This window comes from Schistocerca gregaria, chromosome 2 (assembly GCF_023897955.1).
Source record: "Schistocerca gregaria isolate iqSchGreg1 chromosome 2, iqSchGreg1.2, whole genome shotgun sequence".
Lineage (NCBI taxonomy): Eukaryota > Metazoa > Arthropoda > Insecta > Orthoptera > Acrididae > Schistocerca > Schistocerca gregaria.
In genome coordinates this window covers 665,898,638-665,924,804 of record NC_064921.1, presented here as the reverse complement: position 1 = coordinate 665,924,804, position 26,167 = coordinate 665,898,638, and the positions used below count along the sequence as shown (strand labels likewise).

At 43.7% G+C, this 26,167-nt stretch overlaps 1 protein-coding gene across 1 annotated transcript in view; it reads left to right on the top strand.

Annotated features, from left to right (window-relative positions):
• LOC126334711 (cubilin-like) overlaps positions 1–26,167 on the top strand; it is a 450,438-nt gene that overhangs the window by 9,670 nt on the left and 414,601 nt on the right. Inside the window, exon 2 of the mRNA XM_049997222.1 lies at positions 25,052–25,226. Within this exon, the coding sequence (XP_049853179.1) occupies positions 25,139–25,226 (88 nt within the window). The 5' untranslated portion in view covers positions 25,052–25,138. The remainder of the gene's footprint in view (positions 1–25,051; positions 25,227–26,167) is intronic.

The window sequence follows — 26,167 nt, the reverse complement described above, 5'->3', positions numbered from 1 at the left end:
CGACAGCAGACCAACACTGACAACGATAGTTCAGGTATACATGCCGACGTCGCAAGCTGAAGATGAACAGATAGAGACAGTGTATGAGGATATTGAAAATGCAGTATGTAAAGGGGGACGAAAATCTAATATTCATGGGTGACTGGATTGCAGTTGTAGGGGAAGGAGTAGAAGAAAAGGTTACAGGAGAATACGGGCTTGGGACAAGGAATGAAAGAGGAGAAAGACTAATTGAGTTCTGTAACAAGTTTCAGCTAGTAATAGCGAATACCCGGTTCAAGAAACACAAGAGGAGGAGGTATACTTGGGAAAGGCCGGGAGATACGGGAAGATTTCAATTAGATTACATCATGGTCAGACAGAGATTCCGAAATCAGATACCGGATTGTAAGGCGTAACCAGGTTCAGATATAGACTCAGATCACAATATAGTAGTGATGAATAGTAGGCTGAAGTTCAAGACATTAGTCAGGAAGAATCAATACGCTAAGAAGTGGGATACGGAAGTTCTAAGGAATGACGAGATACGTTGGAAGTTCCCTAACGCTATAGATACAGCAATAAGGATAGCGCAGTAGGCAACACAGTTGAAGAGGAATGGACGTCTCTAAAAAGGGCCATTACAGAAGTTGGGAAGGAAAACATAGGTACATAGAAGGTAGCTGCGAAGAAAACCTCGGTTAACAGAAGAAATACTTCAGTTGATTAATGAATGGGGGAAGTACAAACACGTTCCGGGAAAATAAGGTATACAGAATTACAAGCCGCTGAGGACTGAAATAAACAGGAAGTGCAGGGAAGCTAAGACGAAATGGCTGCAGGAAAAATGTGAAGACATCGAAAAATATATGATTGTCGGAAGGACAGACTCAGCATACAGGAAAGTCGAAACAACCTTTGGTGAAATTAAAAGCAACGGTGGTAACATTAAGAGTGCAACGGGAATTCCACTGTTATATGCAGAGGAGAGAGCAGATAGGTGGAAGGAATACATTGAAAGCCTCTTTGAGGGTGAAGATTTGTCTGATGTGATAAAAGAAGAAACGGGAGACGATTTAGAAGAGATAGGGGATCCAGTATTAGAACCGGAATTTAAAAGAGCTTACGGCCAAATAAGGCAGAAGGGATAGATAACATTCCATCAGAATTTCTAAAATCATTAGGGGAAGTAGCAAAAAAACGACTAATCACGTTGGTGTGTAAAATATACGAGTCTGGTGACATACAATCTGACTTTCGGAGAAGCCTCATCCACACAATTCCGAAGACGGCAAGACCTGACAAGTGCGAGAATTATCGCACAATCAGTTAAACAGCTCATGCATCGAAGCTGCTTACAAGAATAATATACAGAAGAATGGAAAAGAAAATTGAGAATGCGCTAGGTGACGATCAGTTTGGCTTTAGGAAAAGTAAAGGCACGAGAGAGGCAATTCTTACGTTACGGCTAATAATGGAAGCAAGGCTAAAGAAAAATCAAGACACGTTCATAGGATTTGTCAACCTGGAAAGAGCGTTCGACGATATAAAATGGTGCAAGCTGTTCAAGATTCTGAAAAAAAATAGGAGTAAGCTGTAGGGAGAGACGGGTCATATACAATATGTACAACGACCAAGAGGGAATAATAAGAGTGGACGATCAAGAACGAAGTGCTCGTATTAAGAAGGGAGTAAGACAAGGCTGTAGCCTTTCGCCACTACTCTTCAATCTGTACATCGAGGAAGCAATGATGGAAATAAAAGGAAGGTTCAGGAGTGGATTTAAAATACACTCCTGGAAATTGAAATAAGAACACCGTGAATTCATTGTCCCAGGAATGGGAAATTTTTTTGACACATTCCTGGGGTCAGATACATCACATGATCACACTGACAGAACCACAGGCACATAGACACAGGCAACAGAGTATGCACAATGTCGGCACTAGTACAGTGCATATCCACCTTTCGCAGCAATGCAGGCTGCTATTCTCCCATGGAAACGATCGTAGAGATGCTGGATGTAGTCCTGTGGAACGGCTTGCCACGCCATTTCCATCTGGCGCCTCAGTTGGACCAGCGTTCGTGCTGGACGTGCAGACCGCGTGGGACGACGCTTCATCCAGTCCCAAACATGCTCAATGGGGGACAGATCCGGAGATCTTGCTGGCCAGGGTAGTTGACTTACACCTTCTAGAGCACGTTGGGTGGCATGGGATACATGCGGACGTGCATTGTCCTGTTGGAACAGCAAGTTCCCTTGCCGGTCTAGGAATGGTATAACGATGGGTTCGATGACGGTTTGGATGTGGCGTGCACTATTCAGTGTCCCCTCGACGATCACCAGACGTGTACGGCCAGTGTAGGAGATTTCTCCCCACACCATGATGCCGGGTGTTGGCCCTGTGTGCCTCGGTCGTATGCAATCCTGATTGTGGCGCTCACCTGCACGGCGCCAAACACACATACGACCATCATTGGCACCAAGGCAGAAGCGACTCTCGTCGCTGAAGACGACACGTCTCCATTCGTCCCTCCATTCACGCTTGTCGCGACACCACTGGAGGCGGGCTGCACGATGTTGGGGCGTGAGCGGAAGACGGCCTAACGGTATGCGGGACCGTAGTCCAGCTTCATGGAGACGGTTGCGAATGGTCCTCGCCGATACCCCAGGAGCCACAGTGTCCCTAATTTGCTGGGAAGTGGCGGTGCGGTCCCCTACGACACTGCGTAGAATCCTACGGTCTTGGCGTGCATCCGTGCGTCGCTGCGGTCCGGTCCCAGGTCGACGGGCACGTGCACCTTCCGCCGACCACTGGCGACAACATCGATGTACTGTGGAGACCTCACGCCCCACGTGTTGAGCAATTCGGCGGTACGCCCACCTGGCCTCCCTCATGCCCACTTTACGCCCTCGCTTAAAGTCCGTCAACTGCACATACGGTTCACGTCCACGCTGTCGCGGCATGCTACCAGTGTTAAAGACTGCGATGGAGCTCCGTATGCCACCGCAAACTGGCTGACACTGACGACGGCGGTGCACAAATGCTGCGCAGCTAGCGCAATTCGACGGCCAACACCGCGGTTCCTGGTGTGTCTGCTGTGTCTTGCTTGTGATCATTGCTTGTGCAGCCCTCTCGCAGTGTCCGGAGCAAGTATGGTGGGTCTGACACACCGGTGTCAATGTGTTCTTTTTTCCATTTCCAGGAGTGTACAAGGTGAAAGGATATCAATGAGACGATTCGCTGATGACATTGCTATCCTGAGTCAAAGTGATGAAGAATTAAATGATCTTCTGAACGGAATGAACAGTGTAATGAGTACACAGTATGGTTTGAGAGTAAATCGGAGAAAGACGAAGGTAATGAGAAGTAGTAGAAATGAGAACAGCGAGAAACTTAACCTTAGGATTGACGGTCACGAAGTCAATGAAGTTAAGGAATTCTGCTACCTAGGCAGTAAAATAACCAATCGCGGATGGAGCAAGGAGGACATCAAAAGCCGACTCGCTCTGGCAAAAAGGCATTTCTGGCCAAGAGAAGTCTACTAATATCAAATACCGGCCTTAATTTGAGGAAGAAATTTCTGAGGATGTACGTCTGGAGTACAGCATTGTATGGTAGTGAAATATGGACTGTGGGAAATCCGGAACAGAAGAGACTCGAAGCATTTGATATGTGGCGCTATAGACGAATGCTGAAAATTAGGTGGACTGATAAGGTAAGGAATGACGAGGTTCTACGCAGAATCGGAGAGGAAAAGAATATGTGGAAAACACTGATAAGGATAAGGGACCGGATGATAGGACATCTGCTAAGACATGAGGGAAAGACTTCCATGGTACTAGAGGGAGCTGTAGAGGGCAAAGCTGTAGAGGAAGACAGAGATTGGAATACGTCAAGCAAATAATTGAGGGCGTAGGTTACAAGTGCTACTCTGACATGAAGAGGTTAGCACAGGAAAGGAATTGGTGGCGGGCTGCATCAAACCAGTCAGTTGACTGATGACCAAAAAAAAAGTGGATGACAGTGGAATTGTCGTCAGATGATGTCCCATATGTGGTCGGCTGGATACTGATCTAGTGATTGATCAGACCAGAGCAACATGTCGATACTCTGTTAAGGGTGTTGAATTACAACAGCGGTATGTGAGCCAGCTTTATCCCTATGGAAAACACCCCATGGAACGCTATTCGTGAGTTCGAACCACCACAATGACAACAGATTTAATGTCAGGGTGCTTGGGATAACCGTCAGAATGTTCCTACTGTCATACTAAATCCAATTCCTGACCATAACTCCGAGTGTACGTCCAGTGACTCTAGCAGGCAGACATGTTGATGGAAGGTCCTCAACCAACACACAGCCATCATTGGCAGCGAGGTGGAATCGAGCTTTCATCAAAACATACAACCGACATCTACCTTGCCCTCCAATGAACTCTCGCTTGACACCACTGAAGTCACAGATGGTGATAGTTTGGTGTCAGAGGAATGCACTGATTCGGAGCTATCCTTGAAGTAAGCAATTTGTGAGAGTTCATTGTGTCAATGTGGTGACAGCTGCTGCGCAAATGTCTGCTGCAGATGCAGTACGATGGGCCATAGCCACACCTCGGACAAGGTGGTCTTCCCTTTCGGTAGTGCCACGTGGCCATCCAGAGCGTGGCCTTCTTGCTGCCGTACTTTCTCATGATCGCCGCTGCCAGCAGTCATGCACACTGGCTACATTCCTGCTAAGTCTTTCTGCAGTATCGTAGAAGGAACATCCAGCTTCTCATAGACTGGACAATGGCGCACAACTTCTTCACGGCGTTGTGATTTTTTATCCATCACTGTACAATCAAACACTAGTTACAAATTAAATACGTACTGAAACCGAAGGAAATAACACAGGTTTCAGTTTCAAGTCACGTAAAATTGTTAAGACATTAGCAATTTGCATATATCATACGCTCCATGGTAAACGACGGATAGTAAAACCATTCACACGTTGTATACCTATTTCTAAATTACATAGCGTTTTACTAGCCACAAAAATCTGTACCGTAGGATTAATAGCATATTCCACATAGCTTAAATTTATTATAGAGTGCTTAAATCTTTACAACTCGAAATATTTATACGCTGCACTAATATGAACCTCTTGTGCCGGTCTATGAGGCCGATGGGTTCTAGGCGCTTTAGTTTGGAACCGCGCGACCGCTACAGTCGCAGGTTCGAATCCTGCCTCGGGCATGGATGTGTGTGATGTCCTTAGATTAGTTAGGTTCTAAGTTCTAGGGGACTGTTGACCTCAGATGTTAAGTTCCATAGTGCTCAGAGCCATTTGAACCATTTTTAACCTCTTGTCTAACAACAACAAACACTGTCGGAAATGGCAGGAAGTTTTCATGACGTCCTTAATATGATTCTGAAGTATCAGTAGTCTGAAAATACCCAAATGTGATACTAGGTACGCTACTCTCTATGTACAGCAAACACACCAACCTCTCCGACAGTCCTTGCTTAAGACACGCCATTCTCTATTAGCCCACCCTTTTCGAATATGTGGCACTGTAGTATCACACGACAAGCATTGAAGAATAAATTCTACAAATGTAAATTTTTCTATATAGTAAAGAGAACCTCAACCCCTGTGGCAGAAAAGGTTTTCGTTTAGATGTATGGCTCCGAAAAATCTATTCAGATATTAGACGATTTATGTTATAAGCAATCCTTTTTCAGATTAATTGTTGTTGTGAAGAAACATGTCGCTTTCAAGAGCTAAGAACTCTTCACATTTCGAAAGAACGTCTCACATGTGGCTGTTGCTTTGTTCCTAAAATTGACAAGTTAGTACGTAAGAAGAAATAATGCGAATGCGGTTTGCTTATGATATAAAATCAGTGATTTTGGAATAGATATTTTCCTTAAAAGACTGTTAAGAAGTCCATTCTAGATTGTGGATGCCCAGTACAATAGATTTCTTTCGTAGACAAATACCTAGTATGTTATCGAACTAGTTTTGGAGTTTCAGAGAATGACTACTGAAGGGAAGCAACAGCGGAACAAACGGTATTCGAACCAAATTCTATTAGTTATAAGTAAGCTGCTATTAAACAAGAGAGAACAGTCATTAGTCTAATTAGGCAAACTTTTACCAATTATTAGCACTGTTCAAAAAGAAGGTTAACTATGGATATTTGCTTTTCTTGATACTGAAATTAATTTTGCAATTAAGGTGCAAGACCGTAGTACTCACTAGCAAGCAAAGTTATAGTGATTTAGCATGAGTAATACATGGTATTAAAATGTTCTGGCAGCAACAGGCACTGAATAACACTTAATATGTGTAAAATAAAGTGGGAAGCTGATGAACACTACAGGTAAATGACTATTAATGGTAGAGAATTACTAATTCGGACATGAGGTTTTTCATCAGCTTAATTATTGGAAATACTGTTACTGAAGTGATTTCCTGGTAAATACGTGTTCTATCCCGATTATTATTTGTATTCTCAAAGAGAATTCACTTGCTTATACTCTTTAGCTGAAATGGAACGTGTAGTACCACGATCTAGTATAGTTTCAATAATTGTAGCCAGTTGCTCATAATAGCATAAATGTTAGAGATCTGGAAAGTGCGTTTCATGAGTGTTGTAGTTTCAATATGAAACTTAAATTCGGCTCAACTATTAACATGCAGACCCAGAAACTTAGCTATCAGTAGACTCAGATCAAGGCTGAACATATTAGTTAAAATATTACACAAGAAACACTATCAACTGGATGCACGGTAAGTTATAAACGCTATTGTTTCCATACCTGCTCAATAATTAATCCTTATGCCGCCTCTTCAATATCCACTTTGGTAAAACTTTATCATTGCGATAAGACCCTGTCTAGTTAAACGACTAAGGATAAAATACGAGAGCTGAACACAAATTTCACAGAACACGAACTTATTATTGAAAAAAAATAGCATAGCTGGTTCGTGCAGTTATGCAGTACTCAAATGATAACTTGAGATGAAGGTGGTAGCAGTACCTGTCTCCCGCGGCTATTCAAAAAAGACGGCGACAGTCTTCAGAGGTCTTGCTGTGTAGAAAGCTCTGAAAATTGTCTTCTAGGCTTAGGATTTTCGTAGTACGGAGCTAACCAAAGTATAACATGAATAATGAGCCAAATTACTTCCACATCCAAGGCTATGTTGTACAATTTTGTTGTTCTTCTTGGGAAGACGGTGCTGCTGACCACCGACTAGCTCTTGCCACAGAGGAGCCTTGCAGTTCCACAACCAAATTCCCCTTATCTATTCCCGCCAAGCCAGTTTCGTTGAGGAGAGACTTCTCTCCAAGTTTTACATGATTAAAAACCTATTGTCCCTATGCCTGAACCAGTATTATAAGTTACGTTTTAACATTTCCATTCTTTTACAGAACATTATTTTTAAAATTACATCCATTCATTAATTACATTGACACAAATTAGTGAAGAGCTTTGTTATACAGAAATCGCATTAAGTAAAAAGTGAGAGAGAAGTTAGTTGGATATGACCAATATAGATAATATCAATAACGGTGTTACAGCTTGCAACAATTCTGAAATGCAGGTTGCTCATCATCATTTATCATAAAATAAACAATAGAAGGCCGGCCGCTGTGGCCGAGCGGATCTAATCGCTCCAGTCCGCTACCGCGCTGCTGCTACGGTCGCACGTTCGAGTCCTGCCTCGAGCATGGATGTGTGTGATGACCTTAGGTTAGTTAGGTTTAAGTAGATCTAAGTATACGGGACTAATGACCTCACATGTTAAGTCCCGTAGTGCTCAGAGCCATTTAAACCATTTGAAACAATAAAATCATCAGATTTAATACAAATAATAGATGCCAACGTCTGTCCCATAGCAGTGCCACTTTGCTCCCTAGTTCTGCTCTATAATTCTGAAGTCTTCATACGTCATGTTTCCAACTGCAGCCAGCCTCAACATTCAAACAGTAGCACTTTAGCTGCGCGGTGAACGTATATCCACTATCAATTAATCAAGCATTTAGCTTTACATGGGCTCACTCCCTCCCCATCACTTTATATTGGTCACCCACTGTCACTTTCAATAGTGCTGGAGCAGTCGCGAATTAAAGTTAAATGGAACTATATAGTCACAGACCTGTTCAAATCTCAAACACCTATGATGTATATACGCAGATTTAGGCGAAAATTGAAAATTTGAGCCGAGGCTGATATACGAACCCGGGTCTCCTGCTCTCTACGGACACGCGCTAACCACTACGCCACCCAGGCACAGTATTTTGCATAAGTGAACTGTGCGGAAGTGGCGTAGTTGTTAGCACATGTCCCAAGTGAGCGGGAGACCAGGGTTCGAATCCTGTACAAACATTCATTTATAGTTTCAGTCTGTGTGTATACAAATTGAAGTTAGGTTGCGATGCTATACAAGTGTGCTATTTCAAATCACCAATGTGAGGTGCCGAAATGCCACTCCAGCGCATTTTGGCAGGAATTAACCCCCACTGCAGTTTCGGTCAAAGGATGAACACTTCATTGGTATGGAGCTAAGAGTAACAACTTTGGTGAAGATAAGATCCAAACATTGTATTCCAAACATCTCTTTCCCTCTCCTGAAGTGCAAACAGCACTGCAGCTACTCACTTTTTGGACACTGTTGCTTTTTTTTGCATAGACTGAGGAAAGTTTATCTTTCCATACGCAATATTTAGTCCAGCTAACTGTGAGCCCAAATCTTCCGAGAAATCATTTTGAGTTTGAAGCTTTTTTGTCAATGTTTGCCTACAAATAGATTGGTTTTTAGAGGGGGTTCGCCTTTTGCAAAACACATTTTCTCTTTTCTTTCGTATCTAAGAAATGGTTCTCTGAAGTTTCAGCATCAGCAGCGTGCTTTTGTTTTCTTTCTGCCGAACAGGAAAATTTCACGTTACTACTTGTATCCATATAAATTTGAGTTCTTAACACAATATTTACGAACTGGAAAAAGAGACATAGAATTTTATATTTACTTTGATACCACATTCTGTGTATTTTGTCCGTTTCTATGTTTTTTTTCCGTTTGTTATCCTTAAGAATTTGTCATGTGCACCCATAAAAATCTTAATGTAGGAAATATATTTACTTCGCAATTTTCTGACTGGTAATGCTATGGTTAGGTTTAACATCACCTAATTCTTCGTGGAAGATTGTGTGTTCTTTCACTGGGTGGGTTTTGTTTAGTTAATTAGTGTTGTGTGTAGTATCGTGAGGACTAGATGGGTCGTAGGCTGTTTGTGGTTTCGTTATGTCTAATAGTTCTTCGAGGGCGGATAACAGTATTTCGTTGCAGAAAGCTGATTATTCAATTATTATTTGTTTTCCTTCAGCCCTCCACACACACACACACACACACACACACACACACACACACACACACAAAATGCAGGCATGCCACACAAAGTTTCAGAACTCTCTCGCAGAACACGTTCAGTTCTTCACCTGTACGCCATCTTGTTTTCGTAGTTTCTAAACAGTGATTGTGAAAGTAAAAAAATGCAGGTTTTCACGGTGGATCAGAAAAGTGAAACATATTGCAAACACTCCCCCCCTCTCTCTCCCTCTCTGTCTCTGTCCACCCATCAGCCCCCCCACCAAAAAAAAAAAAAAAAAAAAAAAAACCCTCACATACACACTAACACTAACATAGAATCTTCCACATAAAGTTAGATAATATTAGGTCCAACGTAACACTTCCACTAGTAAAATTTAGAAGTAAATAACTTTAGTACAGAAAGTTGTGTATAGTTTCAGATGACAAAATGTGAGAGAAGACAAATGTAATAAAAAACATAAAAACGTTGAAAAAATACAACGTCTTGTTTGTTTGTTTCACAACATTTTATATATTCTCTTAAGATCCCAAATTTATACAGTGTGTGTACAAGTAGTAAAGCGCAAATTTTCTGTGCAATAGAAAGCAAATAGAAGCCCACTGATGGTGCTGAAACTTCAGCAAAATATGTCTGGGAAACAGAAGAAAAAATAAATAAATGTTTTCCTCACGACAGACCACTTCCAAAAACATATAACTTTGGAAAAAAATTCGAAATTTGCCTTTCTGGACTTCCACCATGGTTTCCGAAAGGTTTCGTTTTGTCGTAACTGTATCCCAACACGTACAGTGACCAGCTGGCATTGGGCAGCGAGGGAACCCCTGTAGCACTTTCGGATTGAGGCAGTGAGAGCTGAGTAATATCGGTGGCGACAATTCAGCCAGGATATAAATCTCTTTGAAAACCAGTAGAACGGAAGCTATTCTCCGTACTTGGTGTAGAACACGTGATGAAGGTCAGGGTGTTACACCCGAATCATTAGCGTACTACCATTTTCATCATTATCAGAATATCCCTAGCTTACATGGCGACCATTAAAATGTCATAAGTACACAGTAGGGTAATATGGAAGAAGTAGGCACATACACTGAAGCGCCAAAGAAAGCGGTTAAAAAAATGTATCAAATGGCTCCAAGCACTATGGGACTGATCATCTGAGGTCATCAATCCCCTAGACTTAGAACTACTTAAACCTAAATATCCCAAGGACACCACACACACCGATGCCCGAGGCACGATTCGAAACTGGGACCGTAGCAGCAGCGCGCTTCCCGACTTAAGCGCCTAGAACCGCTCGGCCACATCGGCCGGCAAGAAACTGTTATAGACATGAATATTCAAATACAGAGATACGCAAAGAGGCAGAATATGGCGCTGCAGTTGGCTACGCCTATGTAAGACAAGTGTCTGGCGCAGTTGTTAGATAGGTTACTGCTGCTACAATGGTAGGTTATCATGATTTAAGTCTGAACTTGGTGTTACAGTCGGCGCACGAGCGATGGGACACGGCATCTCCGAGGTAGCGATGAACTGAGGATTTTTCCATACGAACATTTCACGAGTATACGGTGAATATCAGAAATCGAGTGCAACATCAAATCTCTGACATCGCTGCGGCCGTGGAAAGGATCCTGTAAGAACCGGACCAACGACGATTGAAGAGAATCGTTCAACGTGACAGAAATGCAACCCTTCCCCAAATTGCTGCAGATTTTAGTGCTGGGCCATCAACAAGTGTCAGCGTGCAAACCATTCAATGAAACATCAACGATATGAGCTTTCGGAGCCGGAAGTCGACTCGTGTACCGTTGATGACAGCACGATGCAAACCTTTACGTACCGCCTGGGCCCGAGCGACATTGGACTGTTGATGACTGGAAATATGTTGCCTGGTCGGACGCGTCTCGTTTGAATCTCTATCGACCTCATGGAAACATGCAGGTATGGAGACTACATCATGGATCCATGGACCCTGCATGTCAGCAGGGGACTGTTTAAGCTCGCGGAGGCTTTGTAGTGGCGTGTGCAGTTGGATTGATATGGGACGCCTGATACGTGTACGATCTAATAGGTTACTCGTACGTGTCTGGTCACGTGCATCCATTCATGTCAATTTTGCTTTCCGACGGACTTGTCCACTTCCATCAGAACAGTACGACAGCCTACACCTCCAGGATGGCTACAGAGTGGCTCCAGCAACACTCCAGTGAGTTTCAACACTTTCGCTGGCCACCAAACGCCCCAGACATGAACGTAATTCAGCATGTCTGGGATGCTTTGCAACATGCAAAAGAGATCTCCACCCCTTCGTACTCTTACGGATTTATGGACAGCCCTGGAGGATTATTGTGTCAATTCCCTCGCGCACTACTTCAGACATTAGTCTAGTCCAAGCCACGGCGTGTTGGGGCACTACTGGCTGCTCGCGGGGCCCTACACGATATTAGACAGGATTGCCAGTTTCTTTGGCCCTTCAGTATAGCTTCAGCTACTGTTTTCTCTGTGATTTTGGCAGCCGTTATTTCTGTGCCCTGTTATCTGTTACTGACTGCTGCATTATGGTTGGTTGTACTATATCTGCCATACATTATTGGTGGTCATCCTCCTGAGCACATGTTAACTATCGCCTTGGACATTGGCAGATTCTCTCTGTTTACCTGCTCACACACATCAGCCACACTAACTGCCTAAGATTGTATTATGAAGACACAATCTAGTCAAAAGTATCCAGATATCGATATGTAATGTGGATGTGATGTTGTCACGAAAGGTAGACCTGCCAGTATTCAAGGAGGCGGGAAGTATTGTGTTGTCAGAAGAGAATCAGCAGTAGTAGAATGGATCGCTCCGGAGCGCTCGTTGACTTCGATCATGGACTAGCTATTGAATGTCGCCTGAGTAACAGATCCATCGGAGACATTTCAGCTCTTCAATAGCTGCTGACGTCGACTCTTGGTGATGTGACTGTGACGCGGCAACGAGAAGGAAAAACCACGGCTAAACCAAGACCAGAGAGACCTTATGTACCGACAGACAGAGACCTTGGAGCATGGAGGTGGATGATTTGTAAAGAATCGGCCTATGAAATCACTAATCCAACCAGCATAATGACTGTGCACTGCGAGTTAAAAAGAATGGGATACAATGGTCGAGAAGCTACTCATCAGACACACATTTACATAGTCAGTGGTCAGCGACGCTGGAAATGGTGTAAAGAGCGACTCCACTGAACAGTGGATGACTGCAAAAGAGTGATTCGGAGTGATGAGTCTCGCTATACCCTGTGGAAATCCAATAGATAACTTTGGGTTGCCGAATGTTTTGGAATGACATCTGCCATCAAGTGTAGAGCCAACAGTGAAGTAGAGAGTACCTGGAGTTACGGTATGGGACTCATTATCGGGGATAGTGTGTTGTCCCTTATTGCAAAGTAGTAAACAATAATTATTGAAGGATCAGGAAACATTGTACAGTATTGTGTACTGTGTGGAGGAACAGCTAAAATGGTTCAAATGGCTCTGAGCACTATGGAACTTAACATCTGAGGTCATCAGTCCCCTAGACTTAGAACTACTTAAACCTAACTAACCTAAGGACATCACACACATCCAGGCCCGATTCAAGATTCGAACCTGCGACCATAACAGCAGCACGGTTCCATACTGAAGTGCCTAGAACTGCTCGGCCACAGCAACCGTCTAGGAACAGTTCGGAGAAGATGATAGTTTGTATGAGCACGAAAGGACACCCTGTCATAAAGCAGCATGTGAGGCAATGGTTTGTGGAGATCAACATTACTGAAATGGAATGGCCTGCGCAGAGTTTCGGCCTGAATCCTGTGGAACGCCTTGGGGTGAGTTAGAATGTCGACTACCCTCCAGGGCCAACCACTCAACGGTACTGCCTTCTTTAGTTTCGACTCTTGAGCAAGAATGAGCTGGCGTTCAAACACGGTCACTGTAAGTGTCCCCAGCACAGTTCAAGCCGTCACAGATACAAAGTTTTTTTTTACATATGTCAGGAATTGAAAAGCAGATGAAGTCATGGTCGCACATGAAATCATAGCACTGCTGTTTTGCGACCGTCGTACAATTACACTGGCCATGAACGACGAAAAGCTGTTTTCAACTACGTCGTGTATAAATGCTGTAATTTTAAGAATATTTTAATGATGTGAAGCAGTGATTGCACCCACAGTAAGTAAGAAATGTTTTATGATCAGAATATGGCTAGACTGTTAGCCAAAACTTTCTAAATCAGGAGTCTCGAAACTACGACCCACGGGCCTAAACCGGCCCGCGAGGGGCAGCAAAGCGCCCCGCTTTAGCTGGCCGGACATCCCCTGTACCTGCCCCGCCAAATATTTGAGGCCGTACCTATACTGCCAACAATTGAGTTTCCAGACCTACCGCGACCAATGCACCGTGACATTGTCGGTGCTCTATCTTTGCAAAGCGGAAGGGCATGGTTAAACTTGTGGCTATCCACAATAAACAGACCATTCTCCGTGCGATAGCAAAAAAAAAAAAAAAAAAAAAAAAGTTTAAAGAGTAGTTTGGCGAAAACATTTTAAATCAAAAAATTCTTTGCATTTTATTCTACTCACGAGTATGGTGCAAGTCTTTCAAATGGACACCACTTCGGCGACTAGCCTTAGTAATCAATCATTATGGAAGATGTTTCTTACGCGAGGTTCCACTTTCTATTGATTACGTTGTAAAATACATATAAAAAGCAAATCGTATAAAATATTTTTATTTAAAGGCAATTTAAAGAAAATACAATACCTGGTGTACATAATGATATTGGCTATTTTAATTGTAACTGATGTATAAAAATAACTGTAATTAATGTATATCTTGAAAAGTCACAGTGTTAGGGTATTCTCGTAAAGAAATTTAACATCGTACTGATAATTAGTGACATAAGTAGCTGTAACTTTCCTTTCATTATTATCTCGAGTTGTGGATCAGTTTTACTGGTAGAGATAATCATCAGCGACTTAAAATGCTCATCACTTAATTTTTATCTCTAAACACTTTTTGCATGTTTCATTTGGAGAAAGTTTTGTCATACAAACAAGTAGTGCTGAAAGCGGAAAAAAGCCACGGGCAAATTTATGTAAATTTGGAAACTGTGTGGATGGACGACATTTATAAACTTCCAGTAATGGTGACTCTGAATGTTTTTCTTTAAAAAAGTCTCTACATTACGAATCAATAATTTCTAACTGAAGTTCTGCGGGTAACGCTTCTATATTGACGACAATGGCATTTTCAGATATCTTGATATCGTTTGAATTTGCATCGATATCTAAGAAATGTGATTCAAAGTTAATTTTTAAAGCGTCCAGAGCTTCAATTGCGGAAGTAACAGGAAATGGAATCTCAGTTTGCTGACTGAATGTTTGGCATGTATTAAAATGCGTAAAGCATGCTTTGTTCAACTGAGATTAAACCAAAGCAATCTTTTGTCGATAGGACTTAACATGCGTGAATAAATCAGGCAGAAGCTGGTTTTCACCTTTCAGTTTTCATTAAGGTCATTTATATGTTTAGTTAAGTCTGTATAAATTGCTAGCTTCCATAACCACTCACCGTTCCGTAACTCACCCAGAGGGCGATTCCTTTCGTTCAAAAAAATTTTTTATTACTGTTCGGAGTTAAAAAAAAACGCGTCAGAACTTTATCGCAGCTAAACCAGCGCACTGCAGTATAATCTAGCAAGTCGCTTTCGTCAATATCTTCAAGAAACTCGCGGAACTGGCAATGACTGAGTGCATGGGATCTGATATAATTAACAACTGAAATAACTGTCTTTAAAACTTCTGACATATCTAAGTGTTCTCCACACAAAGAATGTTGGTGAATAATACAATGAACTACTACTGATTTTGAGTCATCGCCATTTTCTACGGCCTTAGAAAGGAAAGCAACAACACCTTTATTTTTCACACACATGTTTTTGCCACCATCAGTTGTGATACGTTCTAATTTCTTCTACTGAAGATTGTTTTTCGAAACTGCCCTTTCAACTCTTTTAGAAATATCTTCGCCAGTGGTCATCCCGTGAATACTGTGAACATCAAGGAGCTCTTCATACACTTCATAATTTTTGTCAATCCCCCGAATAAAAAGTAGTACTTGAACAGTATCTTATACATCTGTGACTCATCCACGGCCAAAGAGAACCAGTCTAAGTTTTAATTTTTGTCACGCAGTTGTGGTGATATATTTTGTTCAATGTCATCTATTTTTCGAGATACAGTGTTTGCCAACAAACTTATGTTTTTAAATAAATTAACTTTTTATGTACACATTTCTTCTGCTGTTGCAATAATGCAGTTGTTAATTAATTCCCTTACAATGTTTTGCTACTAAATGAGCAACACGGAAACTAGCACGAGTTGCTGCATGTTGTTCAGCATTTACTATCTTGAACAGCAACTGCTGGGTTTTAGCTGGCGTTTCAGAGACTCATACATTTCTAATCGTTCGCATCCTGTATACTTGGAGTAATTCAGAGAGTGATTAGTCTCATAATGACGTTTTATATTGTATTCTTTGAAGACTGATATTGCTTCGTTGAAAATAGTACACATTGGTTTGTTGGTTGTCTGCGCCACGAACTATTGACATCCCCACTGCTCTTTAAAAATTCTACATTCACTGTCAACCTTTCGTTTCTTTTCCATATTTGTACAGAACTTCACTAAACATGGCCGGCCAGGGTGGCCGAGCGGTTCTAGGCGCTACACGCCGGCCGGGTTGGCCGTGCGGTTCTAGGCGCTACAGTCTGGAACCGGGTGACCGCAACTGTCGCAGGTTGGAATCCTTCCTCATTCATGGATGATACCTTAGATTTTTGCGATTTCATCTTTCGTTTAGCCTTACATTACGGTATCATGGAGTGCTAGGGTGCGTTAATCCCACTAGGTAAATCTTGGCGCTTATGACTTCGTGGAGGCGTCAATGTGGCCCGCGGACTAAAATGTTTGGAGACCGCTGATCTAAATAAAGGAGATTTAGTGTGTGATATTGGCTTCATCAGTTTTCAATCCCTAACTTAAATAAAAGGTTTGCAGCAGATTTCGTATGTCCTGGATGAAAATGATAACAAACTTGATGAAGTCGAAGGGCGGGTACACCAAATATTAAAGTTCACTTTTAGATGCCAGAATATCTCCGAGCAGACAGTGCATATGTTGTTATCCTATGCAACTCGTCTGAGGTGTTTATATTTATCGCCAAAAAATGTGCTACCTATGTTCTACAGCAGAACGCAGATGCTGGGATAAATATTACTCATGGATTGGCTCTGATAAGTTGCGTTTCTTTTTAGTACCCCCTGTTGTAGATCTGTACGACTGTGAAAACCATTAAGTCGAGTGCAGACGGCGTATGAGTAGATACTTCACGTATCTGAATTGCAGTCCGTTGCCCGGAATGCTCCATCGCTTCTCAGTGGATGGGATTAAAGTGAACTTCTGAGAAAGAAAAACTATTTCCTCGGCTGAAGCATTTGCGTGGTAGTGGTACGGTACTTAATGCTACCTCTTCATATCGATCTGTGAGATCCGGCGAAAATCAGATTAAGTCTCGGTCCAGTTTATCGTTTGTTAGCGGGTAGAGGCCAGCATTTCATAGAAACAGAAAGTATTAATCTAATTGCTTAATTTTGTTCTCCGCTAACTACAAAATTTTAAAGAATGGGGCACTTCTTCTTTACCTTTCTCTCGCCAGAATGCTGACGATATTCTCTGAATAGTAACTTTTTACCTGGGGCGGCGGGTATGCCTGTGATCTTTTAACATTGTGAGTATATTGTACACATTCCTTTACTAACTTTAATATCCGCAAAACGTTGTACTTTGCTTCTTACCACGTAGCTTCACCCGGTGATGTGGCTTAAAGCCGCAAAACCGGTCGTGTTTCACTAAACAACCATTTTACCAGCTGTGACCGGAGTTCTTCCTAGCATCATATAAACGAAGAGGATGAGTCTCACACTGTAGAGACGCAATGTTCACGCTTTTATTAAATCTATGACCACAGTACTCGTTCGTCGGCTCAGAATTCACCCGTATATGGTGCCGCCTGCAGCCTACGTAAGGATTATAAATAGCTTCCTTTTCGGCCCACCCGCTCCCTTTATTCTCTCCGCCGTTGATCGGTCTCTATTCGTGCCAAGCGAAAGGCGATGGTCCGCCGGGCGAGAGGTCAGTTATTAATAGTGAACGATCGACGCACTGACCTCGGCGCAATGCCGGCCCAACCCTGGGCTCGGGCTCGGACCCACCACTTTGCAGAGTCGCCGGAAGGGTAATGGTGGGGGGAGGGGGAGGGCGGCGATCAATGACCGCAACACGGTCAGCGGGGGAGGTGGCGGCAGCGGCAGCGGCGTGCCGTGTAGGCGGCAGACGGGGGCAGGAGGCCGGCCCGGCGCGTTTTCCGGACGCTGCGTACTCTCGCGGCTGAACGCGCGCCAGCCACTGGCGACAACTTCACGCCGCGTCGCGACAGACGCCCGGCTGCTGTCGCACGGCGTCACCGTCCACAACATTGCGAGGTAATCGTTGTGTTACCCTGGTAGCCTACTGCAAAGATACGCAGGCAACGACGCCGTCTTAGTCCTGACAAGGAGAACCTACTGCAGCGCTTGAATGTTAAGGGTAGGACAGGAAAAGCAATAGAAATACAAAAGTGGCTAACAATATTATACACTGAAGACCCAAAGAAAATCGTACAACTGTCTACACTACTGGCCATTAAAATTACAACACCAAGAAGAAATGCAGATGATAAACTGTTACTCATTCGACAAATATATTACACTAGAACTGACACGTGATTAAACTTTCACGCTACTTGCGTGCAAACATCGTGAGAAATCAGTACGCAGACCAACCACCTCTGGCCGTAATAACGGCCTTGATACGCCTGGGCATTGAGTCAGACAGAGATTGGATGGCGTGTACAGGTACAGCTGCTCATGCAGCTTGAACACGATAGCATAGTTCATCAAGAGTAGCCACTGGCGTATTGTGATGAGCCAGTTGCTCGGCCACCATTGACCAGACGTTTCCAATTGGTAAGAGATCTGCAGAATGTGCTGGCCAGGGTATCAGTCGAACATTTTATGTATACAGAATGGCCCGTATAGGCCCTGCAACATGCGGTCGTTCATTAGCCTGCTGAAAAGGAGGGTTTCGCAGGGATCGAATGAAGGTAGAGCCAAGAGTCTTAACACATCTGAAATGTAACGTCCACTGTTCAAAGTGCCGTCAATGCGGACAAGAGGAGACCCAGACGTGTAACCAATGGCAACCCATACCATCACGCCGGGTGATAACGCCAGTATGGCGATAACGAATACACGCTTCCAATGTGCGTTAACCGCGATGTCGCCCAACACGGATGCGACCCTCATGAAGCTGTAAACAGAACCTGGATTCATCCGAAAAATGGCGTGTTGCCATTCGTGAACCCAGGTTCGTCGTTGAGTACACCATCGCAGGTGCTCCTGTCTGTAATACAGCGTCCAGTGTAACTGCAGCCATGGTCTCCGAGCTGATATTCCATGCTGCTGCAAACGTTGTCGAACTGTTCGTGCAGATGGTTGCTGTCTTGCCAACGTCGCCATCTGTTGACTCAGGTATCGAGACGGGGCTGCACGATCCCTTACTGCCATGCGGATAAGATGCCCGTCATCTCCATTGCTAGTAATACGAGACCGTTGGGATCGAGCACGGCGTTCCGTATTACCCTCCTGAACCCACCGATACCATATTCCGCTAACAGTCATTGGATCTCGACCAAGGCGAGCAGCAATGTCGGGATATGATAAACCGCAATCGCGATAGGCTACAGTCCGACCTTTATTTAAGTCGGAAACGTGATGGTACGCATTTCTCCTCCTTACATGAGGCATCACAACAACGTTTCACCAGGCAACTGCTGTTTGTGTATGAGAAATCGCTTGGAAACTATCCTCATGTCAGCACGTTGTAGGTGTCGCAACCGGCGCCAACCTTGTGTGAATGCTCTGAAAAGCTAATTATTGGCATATCACAGCGTCTGTAGCACGTCATCTTCGTGGTGTATCAATTTTAATGGGCAGTAGTGTAATATCGTATAGGGCCCTCGCGAGCACGCAGAGCTACTGGACTAATGTCTGAATCTAGCAGGGCTGCCTAAAATCCGTAAGACTACGAGTGCGTGCAGATCTCTTCTGAACAGCACGTTGCAATGTATCCCAGATACGTTCAATAATTTTAACGTCTGGGGTGTTTGGAGGCCAGCGGAAGTGTTGAAACTGAGGAGTATGAAGCTGGAGCCACTATGTAGCAGTGCTGGAATTGTAAGATGTCGTACTGTCCTGCTGGAATTGCACACGTCCTCCGGAAAGCAGAATAGACATAAATGGATGTAGGTGACCAGACAGAATACTTATGTGCGTGTCACCTGTGAGAGTCGTATCTAGACGTGTCAGGGGTCCCATATCACTCCAACTGCACACTCCCCACACCATTACAGAGTCTCCACCAGCTTGAACTGTCCCCTTCTGACATGCAGGTATCATGAATTTATGAGGTTGCCCCCATACCCGTACACGTCCATCCGCTCGATACCATTTGAAACGAGACTCGTACGAGCAGGCAACATGTCTCCAGTCATCAACAGTCCAGTGTAAGTGTTGACGGGCCAAGGAGAGGCGTAAGGCTCTGTCTCGTGCAGGCTTATGTTCGTAAGTATTACAGCGCCATGTACCACAAAGCTATAAAAGTGGTCCAACGAAAACATACATATTTATTTATGTACTACACGAATATGTAATAAAAATGGGGGTTCCTATTTTAAAAATCGCAGTTGATATCCGTTTGACCTATGACAGTGCCATCTATCGGGCAAACCATAGCGCCATCTGCTTTCCTCCTGCAAGCTAGATAAGTTTCGTTCTTTGGAGTTTTTTCGTTTGGTGCTTATTTGGTGAGATATTTGACCCTGTCACTATCAATGGACCACTCTGTATAGTACAAGGAAAGCTATTCCTCGATGTCTTAACGTCTGATGTATCTCCCAGCCCCTTCTTCGTAGCAGTGTTTTCCACAAATTTCTTTCGTCGACTGTTCTGTGGAGAATCTCCTCAGTTTCTAACAGTCCTCCTAATTTTCGACGTCCGTCCAAACGTACGTTCACAGACATTTCGTTCTCAAATTAATGTCGATGTTTGATAAAAGCACATTCTTCGACTGTCCTTTTTAAGTCCTGCTACCATCGTCTGCTACACGCAATTTCTCTACAATGATAATTGAATTCCTTCAGATTATCTAGCTCGCAGTGCCTCAGGTTTGATGGTAAATTACTAATCTTGTCTCTGTTACTCCTGACTACTTTTGCCTATCTTTGGTTTAGTCTCAGTCTGTGTTCTTTGCTGATTAAACAGTTCGTTCCACTCAAAGACTCCTGGAATTCATTCTCTGTTTCACTGTGGAAAAAGCAATAGGTAAGGAAAAGTGAATCTCTGTCTTATATCCGTTTTAATCCAAGCGCTTCCTTCCCAGTATTTCACTCTAATTTTTCCTTTATGATTATAATACATTTTAAATATTACAGCTTGCATTTTTTTTTGAGAAGTTGAAAGGTTTTGCACTATTTTACGTCGTCCAACGCTTGTTATAGGTCGACAGATCCTACGAACGTGCCTTGATTTTTCTTAAGTCCACCTTCCATTATCAATCACAACGTCAGAACTGACTCTCTGGTTCCGTTACATTTCGAAAACCTTTACTGATGGCCACCTCAGTCCTCGCTTTTATTTTCCATACATCTGTATATAATCATTGTCAGCCACTTGGATGTATGAGCTGTTAGGCTGATTTTAGGATAAAAAATTGAATGATCTTGTTGCATTGTTGGTCGGAAGGTTCCATCCGGGGAAGTTCGACCGCTTTGTTGCAAGTCGTATTTCAGTTGACGCCACATAGGGAGCGACTTGAGTGTCAGTGATAATGAGACGATGATAAGGACAACACAACAGCTAGTCCATGAGTGGAGAACATCTCCAACATGGCCGCGAATCGAACGTGGCCCCCGTACATTGTGCACAGATACGTAACCACTCAGCTAAGCAGACGGACTGATTTTCAATATTTCTCGTACTTATCTGCCCATGATATCTTCGAAACAGGTTATAATACTTTTTCCGAAAGTCTGGTGGTACCTCCAATCCTATTCATTCTACACTCTAACTTAAACATTTGTTTGATCACCACTTCCTATAATGTCTTTATAAATTCCTGGAAAACGTAATCTTTGCTTTCCGCTTCTTTTATCCCAAGTACTACAACGTTCTTTTGAAACTATAACTGTAATGTTGCTTCCCCTACGTCTTCTTAACACAGTCTCATTTCTTTTATCACATCGTCAGACAGTTCCCCAGCTTACAGACCTACACATTACTTTTTCGGCGTAACCGCTCTTTGCTGTACGTTTCACAGTACAATTCTTCCTTCCTCTTAATGCTGAAATGTTCTGTAATAGATTCACCAAATGTCCTTTTCACTTTCTGCTGAATCGGTTCTTCTGATGACTAGATACTTACTGATCTTTTCATAGCTCTCTTATAATCACGTCACCTAATCTTTTCAGAAATTTGCAGGTGGGCCATAATGTCTTATTACAGTTTTTGCTTGAAGATTTTTTACACTTTCTTCTTTCGACGATAAACTCATTTCCTCAGTAACACAAGGTTTCCTCTCCGGCGCCGTCCTGGGATGTTCGGAGAACATCTAGATTAAAACTTCAAGTGTGTAATACGCTCACCGGAAAAACAATGGGGGAAGTTAAAGGACATAAAACGAAGCTTTGTCGAAAGTAAATGAAGAAACAGCACAAACAGGAGTAGGCCTCGCGTCCTGGCGGTTCTGTACAAATTTAGCTATATACATGGATCGTTCCCCTATAGGTACTGATGGCTAAGTTTGTGAGTACCGAAATCAGTGAGACAAAATTGACTCATCTTTTGAAAGGAGGCACTCTACAGCGGTTTCTGGACGTGTGGGGTGTCGCAGTCCGTCTGAATGCACAAACGACACGAATGGATGCAGGAGAACAGACAGGATGCTTACGTACGTGTTACCTGTCATAGTCGTATATAGAAGTATTAGGGGTTCCATATTACTCCAACTGCTAGCTCCCCACACCACTACTGACCCTCCACCAGCTTGAACCGTCCCCTGCCAACATGCACTGTCTACTGATTCATGAGATTGCATGTCCGTACACGTTTATCCGATGCGTAAAATTTGAAACGACACTCGTCCGACCAGGCAACATGTTCCCGGTCGTCAACAGTCCATTGTCGGTGTTGAAGGGCCCAGGTCAGGCGTGAAGCTTTCTGTCGTGCAGTCATAAAGGGTATACGAGTGAGCATTCGGCTTCGAGAGCCAATATCGAAGATGTTTCGTTGAATGGTTCACGCGCTGACACTTTCTGATGGTCCAGCACTGAAATCTGCAGCAATTTGCCGAAGGGTTGCACTTATGTCGCGCTGAACGATCATCTTGTGTCGTCGTTGGTCCGTTTCTTGTAGGATCTTTTTCCGGCCGCAGCGATGTCGGAGATTTGATGTTTTACCGGATTCCTGATATTCACGGTTCACTCTTGAAATGATCGTACGGAAAAATCAGCACTTCATCGCTACTGCGGAGATGTTGTGTCCCATCGGTGGTGCGCCGACTATAACACTACGCTTTACCTTACTTGAATCATGATGACCTGCTCTTGTAGCAGCAGTAACCGATATACAACTGCGCCAGACTTTTGTTTCATATAGGCGTTGCCGACCGCAGCGCCGTATTCTGCGTGCCTGCATTTCACTGTATCTGAATACGCATGCCTCTACCAGATTATCAGGCTCATCAGTGTATATTAGATACGAGGTGATCAAAAAGTCAGTATAAATTTGAAAACAAAATAAATCACGGAATAATGCAGATAGAGAGGTAAAAATTGATACACATGCTTGGAATGACATAGGTGATTTATTACAACCGAAAAATACAAAACTTAAAAAGATGTCCGACAGATGGCGCTTCATCTGATCAGAATAGCAATAATTAGCATAACAAAGTAAGACAAAGCAAAGATGATGTTCTTTACAGGAAATGCTCAATATGTCCATCATCATTCCTCAACAGTAACTGTAGTCGAGGAACAATGTTGTTAACAGCAATGTAAAGCATGTCCGGAGTTATGGTGAGGCTTTGGTGTCGGATGTTGTCTTTCAGCATCCCTAGAGATGTCGGTCAGTCACGATTCACTTGCGACTTCAGGTAACCCCAAAGCCAATAATCGCACGGACTGGGGTCTGGGGACCTGGGAGGCCAAGCATGACGAAAGTGGCGGCTGAGCACACGATCATCACCAAACGACGCGCGCCAGATATCTTTCCGGCGTCTAGCAATATGGCGTGGAACGCCATCGTGCATAAACATCGTACGTTCCAGCAGGTGTTTATCAGCCAATCTGGGGATGATGTGATTCTGTAACATATCGGCGTACCTCTCACCCGTCACGGTAGCAGTTAAAAAACCAGAATCACGCATTTCCTCGAAGAAAAAAGGCCCGATGACGGTAGATGTGGTAAATCCAACCCATACCGTGACTGTTTCGTCGTGCAATGGAGTTTCCACGACAGTTCTAGGATTTTCGGCAGCCCAAATTTTGCTGTTGTGGGCGTTGACAGACCGTCGGAGCGTGAAAGGAGCCACAACACGTAACTAAACCAATCGTCATCTTCCGCCATCTTTTGAAACGCCTACACCTCAAATGCCCTCCGCTTCACTAAACAGTTTGTGATTGCGATGGATTTTGTACGGACGGCATCGGAGGGTATGCCTAAGTGCCAACCAAACAGTAGTGTTTGGAATGCCGGTGCGACGTTCGACTTCACGAGCGCTGACTTCCCCGTGCATAGACGAAACCTCTACAGTCTCCATTTCTTCCTGAACCGTCTCAGCAGCGTTACGCATAGTGCTCGGTTGGCCACTACGGGGTCTATCGTCTAAACAACCCGTGGCTTCGAACTTCGAAGTCATTCTCGCCACAGCTGTATTTGTCAGTGGACCTTTACCCGTTCGGATCCCCTTCCTATGGCGATAGGATCGTAACGCTGAACTAGCACATTCCCCATTTTTATAATACAGCTTCACTAAAAGCGCCGTTTCAGGTAATGTCAACATACTGCAAATGCTGGCACATCTAATTCTCTCTCTCATTACAGCTCGTTTTATACACGATTGTCATGCGCAGTCACAGACGTTTTGCTGTCCAGCGCCATCTGTCGGACATTTTGTGAACTTTGTTTTCTAATAAAACCCCATGTCATTCCAAGAATGTGTATAATTTTTACCTCTCTATCTACATTATACCGTGGTTTGTTAAGTTTTCAAATTTATACTGACTTTTTGATCACCCGGTATATTTAACATTGGCACCTCGCTTCGTCCCTGATAAATACGGTTCTTAACAGACGGACAGGCACAGGCGGACAATTATATAAAGGTTTCGTTTTTTACCGAATGAGGTACGGAATGGTAAAAGGATTTTGCCTAGGTTTAGGATCATCGAATGTTGCCGTCACGGAAGCAAACAGCGCAGGTTGCAGTGATCGGGTGGTGTGCTGGTTGCAGGTCTCTGACTGGGATGCGGCAGGCTGGAGGCGCCGAGTAGACCGGGCAGGGCAGAGCGGGCGCGTCGCGTGGGACCCGGCAGCTGCCATGGCTGTGCACCGCGCGCTGGCTGCTATTGGCCTGTGTGCCCTCCTGCTGCTCGCCGCCACCAGCGCCGTCGCAAACGCCAGGAAAGGTCAGTATGCGCGCACAGGGCCGGCGCTCCCATTCAGCTCTTACCTCGGACTGCACACGAAGTATAACTGTTGACGGGTTGTTTGCATACTTTTCCGACTTTATAGTTCTGATCTTGTATTCGGTATATGGCCCTTGCACTACCACACCTAATTTGATGCCACGCTTTTCGTGTCCCAAGCGGCCTGAACGAAAAGGGTTTGCTGCAATTATTGGGAGAGATAAATATTTATAGCACAACTTTGAAATACAGAAATGTCTTGATCGAACAATTCCTTATTAAGCGTGACGCGATTCAAAATTTCATCATCAGACTGAAACTGTGGAATGAAGTGTTCAAGGAATTAAAGATTGGAAATATGTACGTAAGGATGCATCTAAGTATTCCACTATGTGGATATTTCAATTAGTATCGTACTTACATTAAAATCAAACATTAGTACAAAGCTCACGAAAGTGAGCACGTAGACTGAACACAATGCTGATCTCATGTAAATGCTACAAATGGTTCAAATGGCTCTGAGCACTATGGGACTCAACATCTGAGGTCATCAGTCCCCTGGGACTTAGAACTACTTAAACCTAACTAACTTAAGGACATCACACACATCCATGCCCGAGGCAGGATTCCAACCTGCGACCGTAGCAGTCGCGCGGTTCCATACAGAAGTGCTCGGCCACAGCAGCCGGCTCTCATCTCATTAAGTTTTATTTCATAGTGTATTCATCAGAAACAGTGGCAAACTGGCGTGGCGACTAAGCTATAAAGGAGGTAAACGAAGGCCAGTAAGTGGCGCTACCGTTGGCCACAGAAAGCAAGTCTAAGAGTAACTTTAAAACGTTCTATGCACTGCGATTGAATATATGTCAGCACTCCGTGACGTGAAAAACTTGACAAAATATATTTGTGCTACTTTTGTGGAAGAGAAACACATGAAAGCG